The sequence below is a fragment of the Oryzias melastigma genome, linkage group LG11, assembly GCF_002922805.2.
Source record: "Oryzias melastigma strain HK-1 linkage group LG11, ASM292280v2, whole genome shotgun sequence".
Taxonomy (NCBI): Eukaryota; Metazoa; Chordata; class Actinopteri; order Beloniformes; family Adrianichthyidae; genus Oryzias; species Oryzias melastigma.
This window is the reverse complement of record NC_050522.1, coordinates 6,161,655-6,187,135: the sequence shown is the minus strand read 5'-3', so window position 1 is coordinate 6,187,135 and position 25,481 is coordinate 6,161,655. Positions and strand designations below refer to the sequence as shown.

General features: G+C 38.7%; 1 protein-coding gene and 1 long non-coding RNA gene across 2 annotated transcripts in view; one reads left to right on the top strand and one right to left on the bottom strand.

Annotated features, from left to right (window-relative positions):
* angpt2b (angiopoietin 2b) overlaps nt 1-25,481 on the top strand; it is a 38,420-nt gene that overhangs the window by 5,729 nt on the left and 7,210 nt on the right. The window contains exons 2-7 of the mRNA XM_024294166.2: nt 3,806-3,961; nt 6,525-6,646; nt 11,948-12,180; nt 12,449-12,573; nt 18,015-18,116; nt 24,577-24,743. Coding sequence (XP_024149934.1) covers nt 3,806-3,961; nt 6,525-6,646; nt 11,948-12,180; nt 12,449-12,573; nt 18,015-18,116; nt 24,577-24,743 — 905 coding nt within the window. The remainder of the gene's footprint in view (nt 1-3,805; nt 3,962-6,524; nt 6,647-11,947; nt 12,181-12,448; nt 12,574-18,014; nt 18,117-24,576; nt 24,744-25,481) is intronic.
* LOC112159857 lies at nt 15,552-25,475 on the bottom strand. The gene is made up of 2 exons (XR_002921547.2): nt 25,109-25,475; nt 15,552-15,609 (listed from the first exon to the last, which is right to left on the bottom strand). It is a non-coding gene; the product is annotated as an uncharacterized LOC112159857 (long non-coding RNA).

The following is a 25,481-nucleotide window of genomic DNA, read 5'->3' as shown; positions in this document are numbered from 1 at the left end:
AATACAGGCCTTAAGAAATAACTCGAGGATTTCTACTTTACTAGCAGATTTTCTTGGAATAACCAAAGAAATCTGCCAGTGTGGTAAGAGAAATGGTCTTACCAAGAATTCTTATTTCAAGAAAAAAAAAAAAAATCCAAGTCACTTTCAAACTGAGAATATTTTTCTGATGAAAAACTTTAAGACTATTTTTCTTGCAAGACAGAAAATATGAACATTTTTATTAAATTACTGATCTTTTTTGCTTTCTTCAGATTCAGTTTTTGCAGCGCCGACTCCCTTTGTATGTCGTCTGAACAAGTTGCCAGTCTTTCCCAGGGCCGACACACACCTAAGGACAATTTTAGAGTTACCATTTAACCTATGAAGCATGTTTTTGGACTATGAGAGAAAACCAGAGGGTTCAAAGTAAACCCACATGTGGTCGCGCTAGCCACTGTAGGCTTCCATTTAAACACAAAAAGAACAACAAACTGGTTTACAAAACTATCAAATGCATTTCCTTTAAAAAAAATTGAACTATAAATATAAAGAACTGAAAGCGATTATTTATGGAGGCAGTACTTGTCACTTTTTTAAGCTCAATTTTAACAGTTTATCATCCATTTTAATGGTGAAATCCTCTAAAAATTGTCACTGCAAACAATGATCAAACACAGCATGTAAAATAGCATTATGCAGTTTGTGCCTGTTCTGTTATAATACCAGCACTATGAGAGAAAGAATATTTCTTTGGAGATTAAAATGCGTATCTGTCTGTTTCTGCATGTGTCATTACATAGTTTATAGTTTTTTTGTTGCAAACAGAAGAGAACAGCAGTAAATCGTGTTTCTTCTAGGTTAGCATTTGATTCTGTTGTGAATGCTATAGCCTTACAAATGCACCACACTGCATGTCAGCTGAATTATTACATTAAAAAAAATGATTTTTTAATGTTAAGTTAAGTTGGCTTGATGTTCGAACGAGTTTAACATTTTTATTTGTCTTTACAAACAACAGGCCTCTTAGAAATAAGTACAAATAAAAATCTCACTTATTGCAAGATTTTATTCAGGCAAAAATAATCGGTTGAATATTTTAAGAAAAAGGGTTTCTAGTCACCAAGACATGTTTTTCTTAACCTACGATTATTTTGGCTTTGAAAGCTTTCTTGATAAGATTTTTTTTTCATGCAAGACAGAAAATTCGTGCTTTTCTTGTCAACAGGGATCTTTTTACTTTTCACTTTTTGTGCTGTTGGAGATCTTTCTATTTTTGAAATGACAGATCAAACCACTGAGCTGTCAACTTGTTTTACCACAAAACTTTTAACACCAGTTTTTCAAATCTACACTGTAAAAAGTGAAACATTGGATCAATTAACGAAAGTTCTGTCATTTGTTACATTTAAAATGATTAATTTTTATTACATTAATTTTTTGAGTAAATGGTTTAAGCAATTGAAAATTTTAAATTTATTAAAAAAAATGTTTTAAACGTAACAAATTAAGAGTTTTTTTAATTGATCGAATGTTTCTTTTTCACAGTTTCGTTGGCATAGAAACAATCATGCAGATGGTTTTACAAATTTAAATAAAAATATCAATTTTTTTGCAAAGATGATCAAATTCACAATTTTTTATTCATTTATTGATTAAACAAGCAAACAAACAAACTGTTTTTTTCTAATCTATTAAACACTGGACTTCCAGAAAGTTAAAAATAAAAAAATTCTAAATAAATGACAATTGTCCGGGCCATAAACTCAATTACACCGTTTTTTCCATCACCAAACCTATTAGAAATAATTTTCCTGTAAGTGTGTCACGGTTCAAAGACGTCTTTTTGTTCAATAGATAACCATTATTCAACCCTAAATGATTTTCTTGGCACTGATCCCCCTTCTGTCCTTCTGGAAACAGATTTCTATTTCATCCCAAAGATGATTTTATCTGGCCGTGTAGTGTAGCATTTGACAAAGCTGTAATTAGTAATTTGGCAGGAAGAGATGAAGCATATCAAAAACCTTTGGATTGAGCTCCAGCACAAACGGGCTCAAACAGGGACACGTGTGTGTTCCTGATAGCAGTTTCAGGGCATGAAGGCGATTATGTTGCACAAGTTGTTGGTTCTTAAAGTTGAGATGAATTTAAACCACTTAGTAATCACTTTTAAACATTTTTTTAGGCAAAGATTTAATTATTTTGCCCCCTGTTGTTTTAGTTATTTTACGCTTCAAAATGTTGGAGAAGATTAAAACAAGAAAAGCTGCTTTATTGAAAAGTTCTGAAAGCTAATAGAGAAGTAGCACCAAAAACAAAATGTCATTGTATGATTAAAGCTGTGTTTTTTTTTTGTTTGTTTGTTTGTTTGTTTGTCTTTCCTAAATTCACAGGTGAACAAAACTTTAATTAGGGTTGAAGACTCAAGCTTTAGGCATATTTGTGAAATCTTTACTTTTCCTAAAAGGTGAAAAAAGAGCAAAACAACAAATTTCACACAAAATGGCCGCCAAACCGTTGATCCTGTGGCCATCCCATAATAATTTTTAAAAATCCCTTTGGAGATCCCCTTTGTGTGTTTCGATTTTGTTAGTGGATTTTGACTTTTTTTGTGTGTGTTGTTAATTGAATCAATTAACAAAACCTCAGTCTTTTGTCACTTTTAAAATTATTAGTTTTTTTAATCAAATGCAATTTTTGAGTTGTGTAAATCATCAACCTAAAATATTAATTTGATGAAATCTAAACATTTTAATGTAACAAATTATATGACTTTTGTTAATTGATCCAATGTTTCACTTTTCTCAGTGCATGACAGATTTAGACCCCATTTATTTTTTGACAAGTTCTCTCGCTATGATGTCATCATTTTTTGGAGGAGGTCTCTCACTATGTCAAAAATTCATTTCACCAGGTGTGTACAATTCTTGCTGAGTTTTTGAGTCTGTGGTGAGTTAAAATTCTGCTTAAAGTCAGTGTAGGAAAGACGAATATCAAAAACAACTGCTGTGGTACAGAATTAATAAGTGAATCAGCATTTATACCCGTATTGTATTTAAAATTTAAGCCAAATAACTTTTTAACATTTATATTTGTTCTATAAATGTTCATTTATGAAAACAAAATGGGGGGAAAACCCTGAAACAGAGAACCAAGCATTTGTTGTCTGATTCAAATTCTGTTCAAATTTCTGGGATGGCAACTCATTAACCAGATAATATTGAGTGCTGTCTCCTGTGAGACTTCATTTTCCAGTTGTGCGGTTTAATGACTAAATTCTGATGTCTTCCCTACATAAGAGGTATAAATATTAATGATCTCTGGTTTGATATTCAACTTTCCTTTATTACAAACAAAATCTGATCATTCACGGCAGCAAGAGTGGGATTGAAATTCCCCTGATACTTTTCACAAAACCCTGCGCTAAGAGGACAGTTTTCTAAAAAAGAAAGACATGAAAGGAATTCTATTTTGGGTATTTTTGTGACTCGTTGTTTTTTTCCTGCTTGTATTTTTCTCTGTTGTTAAAGAGGCTGTAGTTGGGATGAAAAACATGAAAATCATGATGTCAAAGTACGCACTTTTTGCTTTTTTATCAATTCTCACTCAGATGTGTTCCACTGGTAATGTTGGGGGGATGATCAGAGATACAGAGATGAAGATGGAGGTGGAAAGGGGGCTAAATTTGAGTCTCAAGGGAGGCCTCTAGTTTGCATCTACTTGACAGGGGCCCTTTTTTATGATGTGTCAAACTGTCGGAAAATATCCTGCTTGGAAAAAAAAAAATAATAATGAATTCTCGGTCTCGTTAACGTCCCTCCAGCTGGAGAACTTCATCCAAGAGAACGTGCGCTCCGGGATGGAAGAAATAAAGAGATCTGCGGTTCACACTCAGACAGCTGCAATGCTGGAAATGGGAACCAACCTCCTGAGCCAATCGGCGGAGCAGACTCGAAAACTGACCGATGTGGAGACCCAGGTGAGTCCATCCGGGAAAACTCTGGTTAACTTAAAGCAGGGGTCTGCAACCTTCATCACTTACAGAGCCGTCCGGGTCAAATTTTCACCGACCAAAACCCAGCAGGAACCACAAAGACTCAATTTATCCTTTCATAAAATAAAACAGATTTGAATTTATGTCAAATGCTACCATTATAAGTAAAAATTAACTTCTTTTATATTAATAAAACATAAATATAAAGAGAAAATACCATTTTTTTCAAAATATAAACAGTTTATAACTTGACAGAGGTTCACATGATTTCCTTTCAAAATAAAAGACATGTGTCACATGGAATCAGCTCAAAACCACCAATGTAGTAGCAGGTAAAAAAAAAGGTTTATTCACCATTTGTGGTAGATCTCTGCCAAAAATACATGAATCCAACTCAAAAAATAAATCAAAACCAATTGTGACTCTCACTGTATTTCTCAACCCATAAGGCGAACTTAAATATTGTTCAAAAATAGAAAATCCGTCTTATAATCCAGTTAATTCTAGTTGTGCTTTTTGACTTCCAATTGATTTTCCGTGATTCATGCCACACAAAAATCTGATGTCTAAAAGATTTTACCTCAGTAACGTTATTTTTTAAAAACAAAAAAACGTTATTTATCTTTAACCAGAGTCAGAATGGAAAGGCAAAAGATCCACATGTGGCTCTGGAGCTGCAGGTTGCAGACGCCTGACTGAAAGATAACTAAATAGTAAATCAACTTCTTTTGACTGTTTGCAGCTTTAAAAGTGCTCTTTGTTAGTCATTGACAAATTAAACTTGTTTAATTCGTAAAATTATAGTCTGAAACTGTCTGTATGCCGCCCCCTACAGGTTGGAACGAGGTATTACAGTTGAATTTTGTGATTGGTCAACTGGTCAGGAGTTTCACGTCATCATGCTCTGCAGCTCCAGTATAAAAACCCCGCCCATCTTTGATTCTATAATGGTCGGTCGTTATTGTGCTAGCTTTAGCATGGCTCATAGGTGTATTACCTTTGGTCATCAAAAATCTATTGGCTTGCACAACTTTCTTTTCAAAACTAAGCTGAGAGTATGAAATAGGATAGCTGTCAATAAAAAACATATTCATAAAGAAAAAGTTGTATTCATAAGTACAAAAAATGTGAAAACAAGATTTAGTTTTACGTATAAAATGTCTCTTTTAAATATAACTTTACTTTGTCTTGTTTTTCTTTGGACTCGATGTGTAAGCCTGTGACCCCATTACATATTGTTGACAGTTTTTGAACAGGAGAAATTCACTTTCAAGACAAAGAAAAGTCCTATTCTAAACAAAAAAGTTGTATTCAAAAGAGACATGTTAAGCGTGACACTAAATGTATTTATGAAAACAACTTTTTCATTATGAATGCGTTTCTTTTAGACAGCTATCTTACCCGATATGATAATAGAGTCACTCTCCAACTGTCCTACTGTGTTATCCTTTAAAGTTCAAGTCACATTTGTTGTCACTTACCAAAGTGTGTGAAATTCGTTCTCCGCATTTGACCCATCCCCCGAGGGAGTGGTCAGCTGAAGACAGTTTGGCCCGATCCAAATTCTCCCCTTCTCCCTCTCCCTTAGCCCTTCCCCTTCGTGTATCCCTCCGTGTTTGCTCCAAACGGAGGGTGATGAAAAAATAGTGTCTAATATTTCGGACGTGACTTCCGTTCAATGACGTCATCAACTTTGCCAGTCCGCTAGCATTAGCTTCTTCGCACGGTGCGGTTTACTCTCGCGATAGCGGACTTTGGACACGACGTTGACTTCAACTGCCACTTCAAATCAAGGGGGAGGGCTAAGGGAGAGGGAGAAGGGGAGTATTCGGATCGGGCCTTACACTCAGCAACCATTTGGTCCCATTTTGAAGGTTTTAGTATGATTTGATCATGGATTTGAACTCACAACGTTCTAGACACTCTACCACAAGGCCACTGAGTTGGTCCCTTGCGGTAACATGTTTGTACCCAACTAGTTTGCAGTGGAGGTCACACCAATGTAAAAAAAAAAAAAGGAACTGTCACATTTGAAACACCAGATAAATAGCTAATTAAATGTAAATCGGATGTAACCTGCTGAGAAGCCTTGCCCAAAGGTGGCGGCAGCTGCTTTGAAACAGCTGCAATTTGGTTCTCCCGGCTACGATTGACACAATGAGCATGAAGCCTGACAACAAGCCAATTAAAACATAAATATCAGTAGCACAACACAGATGTGTCTTCAATCATTCCATTGCGTTGTTATTACAGATAGGGCTGTTTTGGTCCCTGTGCTTTTCTTTTGGCTTATCAAAGTAGATTTAAAGCTGTACAAACATCTGAACGGCCTTGTTGGAGTTTTCGTTTCATCTGTAACTTCAAAACATGTTGCAGGTGCTTATGAGATCACTCTCCCTCAAAGTTTGATTAGGAGATCAAAGGAGGCAAATTATTGGATTTGCGTTGTGCTGTGTGACACTGTTTATGCCCAAGGATCCTTTTCTACAGAACACACTCATTTATCCTAGTATTTGTACGTACTCTCCTAATGTTTCATTGATCTTAGGTGTTAAACCAGACGAGTCGCCTAGAGATCCAGTTGCTCGAGTATTCGCTCTTCACCAACCGCCTCGAGAAACACATTCTGCTGCAGACGCAAGAGATTTCACGCCTCAGTGACAAAAACAGGTATGATCATTATTTGCAGGACAATGATTTTATCATCTATGAGCTCTTTCACACTGACACTACCTCATAAATACAGTCTTAATGACCAGGGAATGTCGATAATTTGCCAGATTCCTGTGTTTTAGGTAATTTAATGCACAAAAATAGACCAAACTATCTGGTTATAGTCTATAACTCGGGGTTCTCAAACTCAATTTCCCTTGGGGCCACTGAAGGCTGAGACTGGGCCGAGTCTGGTGCGTATGGGGTTCTATTTGTGCCAAAAATGTTGAACATTTGTTCATGTCTACTAAACAATATCTTCTTCAATATCGACTTGGGGGCCACAAATGTCCCGGGGCCGCCAGTTTGAGACCCCCGATATAACTACAATCGCGTCTGATTTAGCCAAAATAATTACTTACCAGAAAGAAAAATTAAGTACAAAAAATACTGTTTGACTTTTTAGACACTTTTTACCTACAATATACTGTTAAAATTACACTAAAATTATCTTTTGATCTTTTTTAAAGCAAGTGGTCTTTTAATTATGATGATGGCGTTTTTAGCCGTTTTTAGCCAAACTTGTGTCATTTTCTAGGTAGTCTATTAGAAATTCGTCTATGAGTTATGGGCAGGACTGTTGGTGTAGAGCAGGCCCACCCCCTCTTCCTGTCACCCATCTGTTTACATGCTTATAGTGCCTCACAACTCCAACCAAACATTTGTGGTGTAGCTATAATAGAGAGCAATATTGGATAGGGGGGTGCCAATATATTGATATTGCGATATATCGTGATATTTAGTCCTGCGATCGATTCTCAATGGGTTCTCACCAAGTATCAATCTTTCATTATCGTTTGAAGAGGTTGTAAAACGTTTTATTCGCCATCCTTTGGTGAGACGTTCCTTTGGAGGTAGATAGGAGACGCACGTTGCCAGACTGGCAGTCGCAGGCACCAATGTGCCCGGCAGCTACTGAATTATTTATTTTTTGATCTGTTGTTTAAAACAAGTTTGTACTAAGTAGTGACACTGATGTTCTTATTTACTATTGTTAACACTGAATTTTACAGACAATTCCAATTTAATTGGTGTCAATGCTTATTAAAGTATTACTGATTTGCACAAAAGTGTGTATTATTTGTTGCACAAAATAAGACAGTTTATTATGATTGTCTTCAAGTTAAAAAAGAATTTAAATATTATAAATAGGGATATATTTTTCCCAAAAAATATGTGTTGTTTTATATGACGTGACATATCAGATGATTTTAACCAATTATCACAGTATTGCGATATCATCAATATTGAGAGCCATGTATCGCATATCGCATGGTATTGTGAGGTACCCAGTGATTCCTATTCCTAATATTGGAGCTATTTAGTCGTAAATTTCTGATCAAGATTCCAAGGAAAACAAAGACGTTCATGAATCTGTTTGTGCACAGGTGTTCTACATGCTTGTGGTTTGTACAGGCTTTTAAGGCACTTTTAAAATCCTTCATTACAAAAAAAATGACAGTATGGAGTGCCTTGTATATAGATTAGTTCTAATTGTGCCTAAAGTAAATGGTGTTCTGTCAAAATATCAGTTTTTTTAAATTGTTGCAAACAAGATTGAGAGTTACAGATGTTATGAATATGCTACCACGACTAACATGTAGCATGTTAAGAACAGGATCTAGAGTTACTGCGAACTGAATTGGCGAAGTTTTGTGTGACTCTTTAGTCTTGCTTCATGTACTATATAGTTCAGAGGGCCTTATTTATGGCACGAGTTTTAAAAACACATTTTTTGACGGTGCGGAATAAAGTAAAACATTTTAAAACAGCATTTTTTGCAGCTGCTCCTGATTCATTTGAACATAGAAACACTCAGAAATAAAATTTTAAGCTTAACTTTCTTTAAATATACCCTCAAATTACATTATACTTACTTGGCATGGCAATAGCCAGTTTTTTTTTCATCCTCAGATTAAATCTGGTTTATGTCAGCTCTTCATCTTGTAATTACCCCCGAGTGTGGTTAACAAGCTTACTTGTAGGTGTACCAAGACTCATCTTAAGGTTGACCTGGGTTGACTTGTCCAGAGTTAAGGTCAGATGATCTCTCACACCTGCTAATGGAAGAAGAACCTCTAGGTTGGAATAAAGGTTAATCACATTTTTTAACAGCTGGATTTGATCTGCACTGAAAGGCAGGAAATTAACATCAATGGAAAAAGACGGCACACATGCGTTCCTACCAGAAGGCTACTAAACAGCAAACTCATGCATACTGTGTAAGCATGTGTGCATGCTCCCGTCAGTTAATGTTAGGAGGGGTTTCCCATTCTTCTGTGTCTGAATGCAGGGGTCAGAAAAAGGGCCAGGGGGTGGAGCTATAAGAGGGCTGCAAACCAGTGTGAGAGGCGGGGTGTGTTTTTTCACTCTTTGAATCTGCTTGTTTATCCTTCCATCCGTCTGTACCAAGTGTGACCGGGGGAGATCACAGCGCCCCGGCATCAACACCTGTTCCACATTTGGTCCGTGTGGCCCTCCTCTGACCTTTAGGCCTCGTCCTCGGAGGTGCAGACACGGTTACGACGTGTAAACAAATGAACGCATCTCCACCACTCGGCAACAAGCTTTTCTGTGAAATCCAGCGTGCAGATTTGCGGCTGCAGATTGAAGTGGAAACTGTTTGTAGAAGGTTACAGTTGCTGAGCTTTAAGGGCAAGTTTTGGAATCACTGCCAAGCTCAAAAAAGGAACAGACATGTTTGTTTTCACAGGCATTGCATGTAAAATAGTACTGGCAGGAAGAGCAGCACGCTGCAAAGGGGTGGAGCAAAACGCACTTATTACAATAACAGTGATAATAAATAGCACATTATCATAACCATAACACGTTAATAACTCAGGATGAAATGGGATCCAAAAAGGCATATTCGTCCTGCCAACTCTCCTAACTGTTTAAACATCGTTTTGCTGGTTTTATGGCGTAGTCTACACTTTGACTGATCCTGAAAGTAAAATACACACAATTTGTCTGCTTGTTCTGCCAGTTTTATGGAGTATTTTCCCACCACTGTGATGTCGATTACAAGTAATGTATATTAAAAAAAAAGATTTCTCCTTCCAACATTCAAACGGATCCGCTCCCCTAAAGTGGGAGATTGAGGATCCATCGTGAACAGAGTGTAGCTTGTTTCAATCTAGGTGGCTGGATTGCTTTATTAAATAACTGCTGCAGAGTTGTTAGTTAAAGCCATAAAGATCAAGCTGCAGGGATTTATGATCTTCATTTAGGGGGTGGTGGGGGAGTGCCACTCATGGAGGCGCGCACACACACGTACACAAACTGTCAGGTTATTGCCGTCTATGATTGAGCGCCTTGGCGTGCGGGGCCATCTGTGAGTGCTGCTGTGGTACAGGTGTTTATATTGTGTTAGCCCGGTGAGACTGGCACTGATGTGGATTAGTCATTCCCTTGTAAAAGGGTAAATGGTCGCCTTACCCAAAGAAAAATTGCTGATTGTGTGTTTCTTTATTCAAATTCAAATCAGGAGCGTCTGCTTGTAGATGGCTAGATCCATGTACGTCTTTATTTTCCTGGAATCTGGATTAAAATTGTACGACTGGATAGCTCTGATATTGAACACCTTTTTTGTTGAACTGCTAATGTTAAGTTGGGGCTGTAAGCTAGCGGGAGAGTGTATAACAGATGGGGGATGGGAAGTGGGGGTGGGGTTATTCTGCACCAACTGTTCCGCCCCCAAATCAAAGGGACTTTTCTCTGCAGAAACTGTCTTAACCCTTCCGCTCTCTGTAGCTTGTTTATAATAAAAGTGGGGTCATCTGGACCCCACAAGGCAGTGCGCTGAACTTTTTTTACATCACTGATTTCACTAATGTCCATGTCAGACATTAAATCTTTTCCACCTTTGTCCACATTTTTCATGGAAGGAATCACATATCAGTATGTGGTTGGAGTCATCTGGACCCCAAAGACAGCGGAAGGGCTAGAAAAAGACACAGTTGTTTTGATTTTCCCTAAAAACAGCATAATCATGTTTAAAAGACAACTGGAAATGCTTTGAGAATAGATCAAAAGATGATCGGCAAGGGTCTTGAAAGTCCCCCATGACATTTTTTTCTTTAAAAAAAAAAGTTCTTATCTTCCTTTTAACTCTTTGATAACACTTTAACTCCAGTGTTAACTTCAACTACCATAACTCTAAAGTTTCCCTATGACATTTTTTTAATTAAAAAAAAATGTTCCCAGTGTTGTTTTAAGTGTGAATATTAAGTTTTTCACCAAAATTCCACAACAGAAATGTCTTAAAAAGTTAACATTTTTAATGTTAATCTGAAGCCTCTGTTTCCAAAATCTCCTCTGATGGGGCGTGGCTTTTGGCGTTGAGCTAGGTAGCCCCGCCTCAGACCCCCCCCAGTCCGATTATGATAGCTCTGTGTCTCTTTAGCGTAAATCTTCACCGCTGCTACATAAAAACATCCATCAATCTGGGTAATGTCCAGTTGATGATCCAGATGTCAGCTGGACGAGGAAGTGAAGATCTTCATGGACAGAACTTCCTCCAAAATCCTGATTCTTTCTCCTTCCAGTTCACCAAAGACTCTTTTAGCTAATTCTCCAATGTTTATTGACTGTGATCAATACATTCAATCATTGGTTTCTCAGAGTTCTTGATAAAATAATCAAAGCTAACATCAAAATGCTCTTTCATTGATTTACAATCCTTTCCAACTGCGGTCAAATGAGCCGCCGTTCACATCTCCGTGGTCACATCAAGAAGCTCCGTGGAGTCTGGTGGAGATTTTCCAGCGTTCTCAGTCCTGCTACCGTAAGTATTGGATGAAACTCACACCAAAAATCCAGTGATGCTGATTTGACCACAGAAATGTGAACGGCGGCTCATTTGACTGCAGTCAATGTGAAGATACCATCTTCTCTTCTCCAGAACCTGAACTAGACACTAGGAACAGATGAGGGTTTAGTGCATGTGCAGCAGAGCTGTTGATGGAAAGAAGATCATTCATTCAAACAGAGGGTTTCTGTGACAGTTTGATTGATAGATTTAAAAGGAGGAATTCTCAGAAATAAAAAAACAAAATGAAATTTTAATTACATTTGTCTCTTTTATAAGAAGAATGATGCACATACATGTTAAAACAAAAAAAAAACAGGATTTTCACCGGAGGGGGACTTTAATGACATATGCAACAAGATAATTTTCAGAAAATGATACAAAATGATGACCCAGATTTGATCTTGATTTGATTTTGGCCTCTTATTTATTTATTTTTTTTTGTACAGTTTTCTTGAACAAAGGCTGCTGGCGCTCGAAGCTCGATACGGAAAGGAGCTGCAGAGCTTACAGAGTGAGAAGGAGCAGCTTCAAGATCTGCTGGAAAGGCAGGGTCAACTGGTTGGTCAGCTTCAGGGTGAACTTGGAAGCTCCACGCTCAACAGCACTTTACTACAGAGCCAGCAGGCCATGCTCACGGACACCGTGCAGAAGCTGCTGACGAAAGTCAATCACTGCAACGGTAAGGCCCAGTTTGCGCTGTTACTCAAAACTCTGCAAACACACACAAGCCGAGGGATGCCGCCGCTGAGGGAGGTTTTATGCTGGCAAAAAGGTGATCTGCATCGGCTTGTAATTCAGATGGCAGACACACGCTGCTTCCATATTTAATATTCAGGCTGCAAACATCAAAGGCTTAAGGAAGACAGCTCACATGCAGCATGGCATTTGGATATGGATCAAAAGCTGCAGATTTCAGTCTGTCAACATATGCTTTCATGTTTCTGCAGAGGTTTCCAGCATCCCCAAGAAGGAGCCGCATCATTTCAGGGACTGCGCAGAAATCCTGCGATCTGGAGTGAAAGAGAGTGGAGTTTATAGCATACGCCTGCACAACTCCACCCGGGACGTTGAGGTAGAGAATCTTTAACCTCTTAAAGCCTTAGATTATCTTTCCTTCTCCAAAAAAATAAATAAATCCAAATTTAGCTCCAAACGGCTTCACATCAATCTAGCTCCATCAGGTTTGAGAGACCTTTGAAGGCTTCTGCACAAACTGACACTTCTGCCTAATGAAGAGTTCAAATTGCAGCCTCATAACAATGAGTGATGATGATGTTGTTGAATCCCAGCTGTGTGTTGACCCAATTTGCGTCGCAGAAGCTGAGGTGCGGTTTGCATCCGAATGTGCCATGTTTATCAAACCTTCTAAAAATGACTTTGGCAGTATTTTGGAGCTGAACCCACAACGTCGGGCTGCGGGGGAGGTAGAAGTTAAAGACCACTGGCCTTTTCCTGCAAATATCACCTAACTGACACTGACATGAAACTTTTTTCTGAAACCTTTGTCCTTTTGTCTCTCTGAGCATAATTCTTTTGTCATTTTTAAGTTAAATCTTAACTATCACAAGGAAAAGCCCATGTGATTCCTTCAAAGTTCTATTCCAATCATTTTATTATTTTCAGAGTTTTCCCGGTGGTCTTATAGTTACAATCATGCCATTTTCAGGGAAATTCTAAAAATCTGTATCATTTTCTAGAACATAGTTTCTTCAGAGTGAAAGGAGTTAATGAGAATTCACCTCTGATGATACGTTCACACCAAACTTAGCAGCACACGTTCAATGAAAAGTCTGTGTAAACAAGCACACGGAATTTTGGGCTTCTGAGTTCACAGGTCGCTACACAAGATTTTAAGTCCATGTTTGAGCTCTACAAAACGCACGGCCACTCTACTTAAACCAGTTGACCAGTCAGTCTCATGGGTTGCAATTCAAATCTAGTGAATGACGACTCAAGGGGTTTTAACTGCGACTCAAGTCTCTTGGATAGCAACTAAAGTCTTGAAGGTTGTGACTCAAGTCTCGTTCGTCACAATACATGTATTGTAAACCGCAACTCAAGTTTCGTGGATGGCATCTAAAGTTTTGAGGGTTATGACTCAAGTCTTGTGGATCGCAATTCAAATCCTGTGGGTCAGAACTGACTCAAGTCTATTGGGTCGCGACTTCAGCCTCGTGGGTCCCGACTCAAGTCTAGTGGACCCCGACTCAAGTATCGTGGGTCGCGACTCAAGCTTTGTTGGTCTCGAGTCAAGTATAGTGGGTCGCAACTCAAGTTTTGTTGGTCACGAGTCAAGTATCGTGGGTCGCGACTCAAGTTTTGCTGGTCACGAGTCAAGTTTTGCTGGTCACGAGTCAAGTATCGTGGGTCGCGACTCAAGTTTTGTTGGTCACGAGTCAAGTATCGTGGGTCGCGACTTAAGTCTTGTGGACCGCGACTCAAGTATCGTTTGTCACGAGTCAAGTCTTGTTGGTCACAACTCAAGTCTAGTGGACCGCGACTCAAGTCTTATTGGTTGCGATTCAAGTCTTGTGAGGTGCAACTCAAGTGTTGTGAGCCGCAACTCAAGTGTTGTAAGCCGTGACTCAAATATAGTGGGTCGCAACTTAAGTCTCCTGGGTCCCGATTCAAGTCTTGTGGACCGGAACTCAAGTATTGTGGTTGCGACTCCAGTCTTGTTGGTTGCGACTCAATTTTTGTGGACTGCGACTGAAATATCATGGGTTGCAACTCAAGTCTTGTTGGTCCCGACTCAAGTCTAGTGGTTGCGACCAAATTCTTTTGGGTTTGTGTACACGACTCATATTGACCCGCTTATTCAGTGTTCACTCAACAACGAAATAAATATGTTGCCAAATATAAGTTTCTAATATTTTTAAGTTTGAATAGTTTTTCATTAGAACTTCAGGAAACAGATTTTGGTCCGCTGGTGCTGGACACTTTAAACCAAAAATTTCTGTGCATACCTGCAGAGTCAGCCTGTGGCTCATGGCAGAAGTCAGCAGAATAGACCTGTGAAAGAAAGCAAAATTCCCAAGATTTGAGCTACTTGAATATTTTGCAACAAGCTTCGTCCAACTGTAGATACATGTCTAGGATATCAACAGTTAAGTGAAAAGACCATATGTTAAAAGCGTGATCATGAACTCCATTTCAGCGCATTCTTGAATATGCATCACATGCCTTGTGTGTATGTAGCAAAGGTTTTGGGGGGGCAGCAAAGTGGCGAGCAATATTGGAGCTATCAAGCCGTTTTAAGCCAGATAACAACTCAGGAAAACAAGGACGTTCATGGATCTATTTGTTTACAAGTGGATGCATCGGAATGGAGTGGAGCAGAGAGCTGGTGGCGACGTCAACTGTAGCATCACTACTACAAGCTTTTTCAAACTGCATATTTTCATCTGCTTCTGATTCACAGCAATTTGAGTAAAGAAATACTCAGGAAGGCAATTTGAATCTCAATTTTCTTTATATTTGTCCTCATCTTGAGAAAAAAAGTCCACAGAACATGTTCAAAACACTAAAAACACAGTTTTCATCGAAGTGGGTCTTTAAAATACGCAAAGATTCTGGCACGAACGTAGATGGAGATGCCACGCTGCGTTACAGCGAGGAAAACTAATAAGAAGCAGGAGCATCAAACCTGCAGACTTCACAGTGAACGAGCGCGTGCTTCTGAATGCAGAGTCAGAAAAGTCTAGAATGGACTTCCACTGATCTGAAATGCCTGCTTTCTGCTAACTCAGCCATAGCACCCGGCAGCAGGATATCATTTCTGGGAATCACATCAAGTCTCCTTCTTAGATGGGATCTTCTCTCTCGCGGCTTTAACTGTGTGGTGGTGGCGGTGGAGTTGGTAGGGGTGAAACAGCTTTTTGTTATGCATTGCTTTCAACCTAGTTTACTGTTGGCTGCCTCCCCTTCTGCCTCTGTTTCCCTCAGTTCCTTTTTTTTTTGTTTCCTGTGGGCAAGACAGCCAGGTGTTAGGCACATGTGTTTCCAGGCCAACTGGGGCCGTTGTTGGTTTCAGCAGAAACAAGTTACTCACCACGTCGAAGCTGCTTTCAGTCTTTGCCATGCAGTTCCTGTGTGGCAGGCAAATTGGCTGTAAAAAAAAAAAAGAAAGACAGCCTCTTTTCTAAACAGTGAGTGTTTTCTCAGACTGACTGGAGGCAAAAACATTACTTCTATTTATCCCTTTGATTTATCTATTGAATTACTGGACATCATCTTGTTTATTTGTTTACTTGTTTTCCTCAGTGCTGAAAATGAAGCAAGCGAAGCATCTCTTCTCTCTTTTTAAATTTTCTTAAAAGTACAACTTTGTCAAAGGAAACATAAACTTAGTTTTTCTCTAAATAAATGTGAATTAAACCTTTATTAAGCTGAAATGATTAAGCTTGCTCTTGGAAAAAGCAAGGAATTGTGGGTATAAGCATTTGGGAATTGACTTCGATTTAAAATTCTTTTTTACAAACCTTGTTTAGAAATGCAGAGAAGTTCCCATATGACCAGAATCCTGCATGCACACGTTTGTTTGTTCAGGGGGGCCAGTGGTAGCAGTGTTCGGGGGGGTTAAAAAAAAAGAAAAAGAAAAAAAAACGTTTCATGTCTAAATATTTGAGCTTTTAGCAAATGTACTAGTTTGTGCCCAGCACAGCAGCTCCTCATATTTATGACAGCAAACTGTTTCATCTTCATTAACTTTTCAGAATATAAAGACTGCCAAGAAAAATATTACCCGAGCATATTTTCTTTAATATGCATATTAGGCAAATAAACGATCTAATTACGAGGAATTATGCACGTCTCGCATCGTTTGAGAAGTTCACTCTATCAAGTCAGCAGTACCTGCGTTTATGGATGCCAAAATAAGTGTCACTAGACACCCAGAATATTTTTAAAAATAAATTCCTAGATGTTTAGATTTCAAAATTGGTCACCCGATGAATTTTTAGCTCTTCTTCTGCTAATCAAATGGCAAAATGGGCTGCCAAGTAAGGAGGAAAGCAGTCTGTGGAAACCCAAACCGCAACCCCCTTTTTCCTCCAGGGGTAAGAGAGCATGCAGAGATGTTAGTTTTTTCTTCCCACCTGGGTCATATCATTGTATGACACCCTGAAATGTGAAGCTCCTGCCCCTCATTTGGTGATGTTTCCATTGCAACCCACAGATACAAACATATACTATATTTCTGCACAATAAAATACTTATTTTAATATAAAAAAAACAACAGTGCGCCCTAAGATCCAGAGCGCCTCATATATCGATTAATTCTGGTTCTGTTTATTAATGTCAAAGCAATCTTGAGAAGTTAAAATGTCAAAAAATGCCCCCCCCCCCCTACACACACACGGACACACCCCCACACACACTTTTTTATACGAGTTTCAAACAAGGTTGGGTGTGATTGTAGATATGCTAATGCAGCTAACAAGTAGCAAAGTCAAAACTGTGATTATTTATTTTTATTAGGTTGGAAATTAGCATAGTCACAACAACGTTTGCTTTAGTAATATGAGTTGTGGCCAAAATTGGATATTATTGTTACTATGCTAATACAGCTAGTGTGTAGTGGTGTCAGACTGCATTTTTTGTGTGTGTGTGTTTGTTGCTAGCAAGGTTAGGAGTTGGGGTTGTCACTTTAACATTTGTTTTAGCAGAATCTGTCTGCTTTTTTACCTGTTGCAAACAAGGTTGGGAGTTACTGATATTGTAAACACGCTAACATGGCTAACATTTATGACGTGGCTAATGTGTAGCATGGTGTAAACATGCTAACGTGGCTAACATTTTTGATGTGGCTAATGTCTAGCATGTTGTAAACAAGGTTGGGAGTTACAGGTGTTGTAAACACGCTAACGTTGCTAACATATCTCATGTGGCAAATGTGTAGTGGTTTGTAAACACGCTAACATGGCTAACATTTCTGATGTGGCAAATGTGTAGCATATTGCAAACAAGCTTGGGAGTAACAGGTGTCGTAAACACGCTAACGTTGCTAACATATCTCATGTGGCTAACATATACAAACAAGGTCGAGAGTTACAGTGAACCCAGTCAATAAAGTCTGACTGAAGGACTTATCTCTAACAGTTTTAAAGCGGGTCGTACTTCGGTGAGGCTTATATGTGACATACATTTTTTAAAAAAGAAACCATTTATTGCCTATAGTGCGGAAAATACAGTGTATATATTTTTACATTCCTGAATATTTATTCTTTGTGTCATGTTGAAATGCAAGTAATGTAAACAAAAGTTCATTGTAGGTAGAAAACAATGTTTTCTCCTGTGAGAAAGCTCTCTGCGCTCCACAGGCCAGCTCAAACAGCAGCCAGACAGCAGTGGAGCTCTCAGCTGCTAAAGAGGCAGGCAGCTCTCACAACAGCTGGCAGAGACCTGCATCTACCATCTGTCTTTAAGCAAATTCTCTTTACCTTCTCCACAGAGCAAATCAGCTGTGGTTGCTTAAAGCAAACTTTGACTAACATTTTTTTTCTCTCTTTTTAGGTGTTCTGCGACATGAAGACTCAAGGAGGAGGGTGGACAGTCCTGCAGCATCGGAGGAATGGCTCCGTTGATTTCCATCGTGGATGGAAGGACTATAAAATGGTAGGACCTGCATTGCTGTCAGCAGCTTGCGCACTCCGACACCAAAGCACTATGCACAGGAGGTTTTAATAATTATTCCTGAACGGTTTGGCATTAGGAGGCGTGGGAGAGCGGCGAGCCTGTGATCCCAGGTGACCTGCGGATGTTGTGCTTGGCTGCCCCCGTGTTCGCTACCACCCCCCATGTTTTTGCACCTGCTCTAACTGCTTCCACAACCTCATAAACAGAATCATATGCGCAGGTTAGGCACTCGGGACTCGCATAACACTGTCATTTGTATCTGTCCACACACTTTCCGAGACGTTTGAGTTTTACCCCCCAAAAAAGACCGTAAAGCTGCTCCACCGCTGAGTCACAACATGGTGGGCTCCTGCTTTGTTTTGAGGTCTAATGACTGTCGTTGGATCTCCATCATGCAGATTTTTTTTTTTACAACATTCCTTTTTGCGCAATAGAAAAATACAAAAGAAGTGCTTGCGAAGCTTTCAGAACAAGTGACTGATGCTGCTTCGGGTTTTTGGGTTGACCGCAGGAGTGATTTGTCTCACTCCCACGCCAACAAATCAATCGCCAAGACAAGGTTTGAAAATCAAATACAGGGAGAGAATTGTGACTGCAAAACAAAATGAGTCCGACTCCCCCCACCCAAAAAAAAAGCTCAAAAACCACTTTCAAGCTCAATGTTTTTACAAGTGGATGATAAACATTTGGCTCCAGTCGGGGCATGGGAGCACCGGGGCCCTGTAGATGGCAGATAACATATGTACAAAAGGCCTCAGCGGGTCCACTACGGTCACACTTCCATAAATCTTTGGTCAGAATTGATCAGATGTTGATTCCAAATGACCCTCTACTATGACTAATTGAGGGTCTGCAACCTTAAATGCTAAAAGTGCTATTTGGTGACGTTTCTTACTGAACAAAAGTCCCATTTCACCATTTAAAATATACGAATTATGTTTTTGTAACCTTTAAGCCATTTAAGTGACCATGAAGTCATTTTGTTATACATTTTTTACATTTAGCTCTTAAATATTTAAAGAAATTGGAACATAATGGCATTATATTTTAATCTCTCTCTCTATATATATATTGCAAATTTAACTTATTTTACATCCAAGTTTCTTTGAAAATAAAATACTGTCAAGATGCTTCTGCTTCAACCGATTTACTTGAACAAAAAATGCAAAAAAGTCAAACATTAAATTGTTTTTAATCATAATGACTTTGGTGCACCATTACTCTTTTTCTCTTTACAATCAAATATAAGAATGATGTTCGTGTAGAATCCAGTTTTCCAAAAAAATTATTGTAGTTTACATGTTCATAATGAGATTAAGGTATTCTAAGAATAAATTACCTTTACAGTAAAATAAACATTTACCATAAATTTACGCAGTTATCTGACATGTCAAAAATCAAAACTACAAAAAAATTAAACTATTAACCAATTTGTTTGCATTTCTCTTCAACACCAAATAACAGAGTGCTACAACAGAGGGATAAAGAGCCGCATGTGGCTCCAGAGCCTTAGGTTGAAGACCCCTGGCCTAATTTAAAAGGAAACAAAGTTTAAAACTGATAGCAAACAACTAGTTGTGCCACTTTTATTTTTTAGAAGTCTTTTATCTTGAAAGCGTTCACAAAACACTTAAAGAGATCCAACTATACACCAGTCAATTCAGTTAACTTTTGTGTGCTTAGACGGCTGGACTAAAAAGTATAAAAGAAAAGGAAGGCAAAAGGGAGAGAAGATGAGAAAAAGAGAAAAAATAAACAGGAGAAAATAGAATTTAAATTGTTTTCTATAAATTTAAGAAATGGCTGCCAAAAATTACAAAAATTGTTATGGATTCCCTTTCCTGTCAAATCCTATTGGTTTCTATCTGGACGCTGACACCATCCCATTTGACTTTGGGCAGAAGGGTAGCTACACTGTAACGAAATACGTTTCTTTGGAGCAAATAAACCCTTTTGGTGTTTGTCATTTCTGGGGAGAGGAAAAACATTATATTTAGAATGAGAATCTGAGTATTCCCAGTAATTCCTTGAAGGATAAGTTCTTTCTAAATTGATTTGAAAACTAGGAACATATTTGGTTCAAGAGCCCTCAGAATGGAAAACTGTCATGATAAATGTGTGATGAATCCTCTATCAGCACAGCATCTATCACATGGGGAGGTATTGATTTGATTAACGACCCACTCCAATGAAAATGGTGCTTTTACCATGTTCTTTTGACATTTTTGTGATGGTAGAGGAAAAATATTTGGAAATATTAAGCTAGAAATCTAATTTCTGAGTGTTTTTTCATTCAAGTTGCTATGAATCAGAAGCAAACGAAGAAATGCAGTTGGAAAAATGGTTATATAATACACAGAAAGTTGACTGGGTGGCCGACGAGGTTCCTTAAGAGCTCAGGGTATGGGGGGGCGGGGTTGCTTTGGTCCTGCTCACAACTCAGAAGTACATTTCTAATGAATTGTTGCTGCTCTGCAGAAACAATGTCTTAGAAAACGACACAATTTAAAAAAAAAATTTGGACAGAAACAATATAATCATAGACAAAAGACCTACTAGGAACGCTTTTAGACTAGCTAATTCAATACTTTCACAGGCGGTTCAGGTTCACCAGCAAGCAGACAAATGTCTTCAACTCACCTCAACTCTTCATCTTTTCAAAGTCATATACAAGTGACTTTGATCACAATCTACTGCAAATCAGCAGTAATCCTGTAAAAAGGAGAGTTGAACATGGCACAGAAGAAAAACCTGGAATCCGACTTGACGGAGTCTAAATTTGCACTAGCCGACATCCAGGCTAAGCTAACTCCACTGCTTCTTGTGAATGCTAAGATAACAGCACTGATGGAGCTTGATACTAAGCTATCACAACTTGTGGAAGATTTTCGACAGGAAAAGGCACGTAACGAACAACAAGATCATCGGCAAGATCTCCTGGAGAGAAGAATGAACGATGTGATTCTCCTGGGACTTCAACTCAAACCCTGGGTCTGGCCTGGTGCAACGAACGTTAGCACGGATGCTAACGCAGATGTTGGAGATGCTAACGTGACCGTGGAAAGCCAATTTGGATTGTTTTTCACTTCTAAAGGCATTTCCTTGGATCTAAATACTGTTGAAGTTGGTCATCCGCTAACTGCGGATAAACCAGCGATCCTGATCACACACCCATTCACTCTCACATTCACACCTAGAGTCACCAATCAACCTATGAAGCATGTTTTTGGACGGTGGGAGGAAGCCGATGGGAGGAAGCCGGAGTCCCCGGTGAAAACCCACTCATGCACGGGGAGAACATGCAAACTCCACACAGAAAGGACCCAGCCGGGATTTAAACCGGGGCCTTCTCGCTGTGAGGCAAGAGCGCTAACCACTGCGCCCTAAAAGAGGAAAATAAATAACAAAATAAATGAGTAACTGTGTGTTATCGGTATGCAGTAATTTAACAGTTTTTTTTATCTGATCTATTCGGGGGTGTTGTAATTTTTCAGTTCATTGGAAGATCTCGTACTACTGAAGAGTATAACTGGGAGTCAAGTTTAAAAAATTATTGGTTTCACTTGCACCCAGATAAGAGCTCATCAGAATGTCGATTTTCTGGTAAACCTCATTACTACAACGATAGGGCCCTTGAGTTTGTTCCCCAGTAGGAATGTTTAAACACAGGGGGGCCCAGGCCACCAATGGAAAAGTGTTTTAAAGAGATTTGGATATTCGTTGAAGACAAATAAGAGGATCAAACTGGTTAAACCATTTTACACAACAGATCATACTGACAACACCAAAATAATAATAACAATATTACAGTGCAACACGGTCGCAGTAAAATGAGTACATATTCCACGACTTTGCACTCTGAAATACCGTGTATAATATACGCCAAACACGCTTTTTGCGTGCATATGATACGCAATGGTAGAGAACAGGTTGCGCCGGCGTACAACATACACGACTTTTTAGGTTTCGTTTTGATCACGTGGTCAGAAATCCTCCGGCTCTTTTCTAAATGACGTCGTTCCTGGTTAAGGTTAGGATTACAGTTATGGTTAGGGTTAGAAAAGCAAATTGTTCGCTTGTGGGGCTGTCTGTGATGCTCACGCCTCCACCAGGGGACGTGTCAATCGTGGAAAACATATTTAACACGTTTAGGACCGCGCGTATTATATGCACGCAAAAACCAGTTTTGCCGTATATTATACATGGTATTTCCCAAAATCGTGGAATATGTACACATTTTACTGAGACTGGGCTGTACAGTGACACGTGCTCTTTACCAGCTAAATGGCCTTGTGGCCTAGTGGAGTGTCTGCCCTAAGACTGGAAGGTCAAGAAGAGTCTACACCACCCCCCGGGCTAAGACACTTTCTCCCACAAGGATCAGCTAGCTTCGCAGAGAAAGTGTTTGTGCGATTAAATAATCAAGACTAAGCAAAACCCTCCCCAGTTTGGGAATGGTTCTTGCCCGGGAAGTAATTCGGTGTAGAACCGCCTCTGCCTGGCACTCATCTCAGTGTCTAAATACCGCTGTGTATGTGGCATAAGCCGAGATGCTGCTGTGATGTCATCAATGTGTGACTTTGTAGTTCTCTACAGAGCTAAAAACACAAGCTAAACAAACAATGCCACTACTATGATCTATTATGCAAGGGATAAAGCCCGATTAGGCCGTCAACATCATACATTAGTGGGGTACGGACTATTAAAATAGTCAACGACTAATTTAATAGTGGGTTAGTCGTTTTTTTTTGGAGTCAGTGTTTGCAAAGTTGAAAGTTATAATGGCATTATGCTAGCTTTTTGGACTTTTTCAGTCATTTATTAAGGTGTTTTAAGCTATTTTGGAGTTTAGCTAATATTTTGGCTACATGTTTACTGATTTGGCTAATTTAGGATTTTTTTGTTTGTTTTTTATGCTAAATTGGAGTTTGCTTTTATTTTGCTAATATTTAGGCTTTTTTGGACACGTACCATACTAGCTGTTTTGGCTAATTTAGTTTTTTTTTTTTCTTCAAATTTTAGACTATTTTAGAGTTTAGCTACTATTTCAGCTACATGCTATCTGTTTTGGCTATAGGCTCTTTTTGTTTTTTTTAGGCTATTTTAGAGTTTAGCTAATAATTCAGCTACATGCTAGCCATTTTTGCTAATTTAGGATTTTTTTTTTTCATTTTTTCAGGATTTTTTTGAGTTTAGCTATTATTTCAGCTACATGCTAGCTGTTTTGGCTAACTTAGGCTTTCCTCAGTTTTTAGGCTAATTTGGTATTTAACTAGTATTTCAGCTGGCTATCAGCTTCAGTGATTTCAGCTATCAATTTCAGCATCTTCATCTATCAGCACTAGCATCTTCAGCGGTCAAATACATCTTACAGCATTCACACTAGCATTATCACAGGTAATGCTATATTTCTTTTTTTAGTTATAGTTTAAAGCTAATGATGGTACAGATGTGTGCTTTACATCCACTTTATGCATGATCCAATTAGTCAACTAATTAGAAAAAATAATCGGTGATTAGTCGAGCATTAAAATAATTACATGTATCATGGTATTAACCCTTTAACTTAGGGTGTTTACGTTCTTTGATTTACTATCAGTTTAACATTGTTAACCAACATTATTCCAGTGGATTCTGAAGGAGAAAAGCAGCGAGCTGGAATTATCATGTTAACGGTTGAAAAGTTTTAATTTGATATTTTACTGTGTCGCAATATTATGAATTTAAATTAACATATTCCATAATTAAGCTTTTTACAGCAATTATTAGGTTAGAAATATTTTCTGTTAACATCGATTAATTAATTGCAGGTCACGATTAATTATTCGCACCAAAAAATTAATGGCGTGACACCACTCATTTAGATACAATCTAAAGCTTAATTTGATGATAAATTCCTACGCTTTTTTGTTTTAATAATGACACCAGCGATAGAATCCTTCTTAGTCACTTTCTAATAAAAATATCACACAGATTTACAGCATGAAGCTCTTCTCAAGTTCACACACACTCACAGGGTTGAAATAATCTTTCTCTTGAAACTTCGAAACATAAATATCAAATGAAATTTAATCTCGATCACTGTTAATGAAATTACTGTCTTGCCTTTTTCTTTTGCTCAAACTGAAAAGTGGACTACTTCAAGAGGTCAGGAGTAACTTTAGCTTTTTTAGGTTGAAGTGTAGCTAAAGATAAGCACCCAAGGTATATTCACTTTGCTGTGGATTGGCCTGAAGCTTTGGGAGTGGAGTGTTTCACTCAGTCTCGGTGGACTGTCTCAACTCATCAATGTGATAAATGGACTTTCAAAGAAAAATCGTTTTTTCCGTTTTAAGCCCAAAATTTTTGGCCGACTGTCAAAGAGAAATTGTTCCCCTCTACTTAGTGTTTTTTTCTCTTTTTTGTTTCTTATGATGCCATATCTTTTTGTTCGATTTAGGGCTTTGGAGAGCCGTCTGGGGAGCACTGGCTGGGGAATGAGATCATCCACAAGCTGACCGGCTCCCAGGAATACAGCCTGCATGTCCAGCTCAAAGACAGGGAGGGGAACGAAGCCTACTCGCACTACGACCGCTTCTACATCGAAGGAGAGGAAAACAACTACAGGTAGGAGCATAATGCAACTCGCTTTTATTCAAGCAGAATGAATTTTCTTTAATTAAATTATTAAGTGGTTGTAACAGACTGGCTGATGGAGGCGACGCCACACAGAGATCCGACAGCATGTTCAAGTAAAACACTTAGCGAACAATTAGTTCCACATATATGACATCAGCAGGCTGTAATTATTCTTTGAGCGCTCGTCAAGAGCCTTCTCGGGTGGAACAATCAAAGTGCAGCAACAGCCCCACAAGTTTTTCTCTGCAGTTTAAATGCCAGACTATTTTTATATGTTCTCAATTCTTTCACACACAGTAAAACACTTTGATTTTGACATCCAGAAATGTTTAGAAGTTGATGTTTTAGTTTACCTCTCATCTCAACAGCTGCCACTGAAACTCCCCCATGAGAAACCATGTATCCTAAAGCAGGGGTGTCAAACTCCACAACTGGAGGGCTGGCCTCCTGCTGGTTTTTTCAGAAATCCTGCTTTGTTTGCTGCTGGTTACCTGGATCTGGTGTACTTAGCCAAAAGGGAGCTTCAATGGAAGGTTGTTTGGAAAACATAAAGGACACTGGGCTTGACACCTGGATTCTGACGCAGGCGTGTTTCTGTGAAAAAAACACACAAACAACTGTGTCAGAACGTCTGGCTAGTAACTGGCATGAACCAGTTACTAAATGGTGCAGATCAATTACTATTTACCTCAGTTTTTAGAAAAAAAAACATGTTTTCTTTTTGTA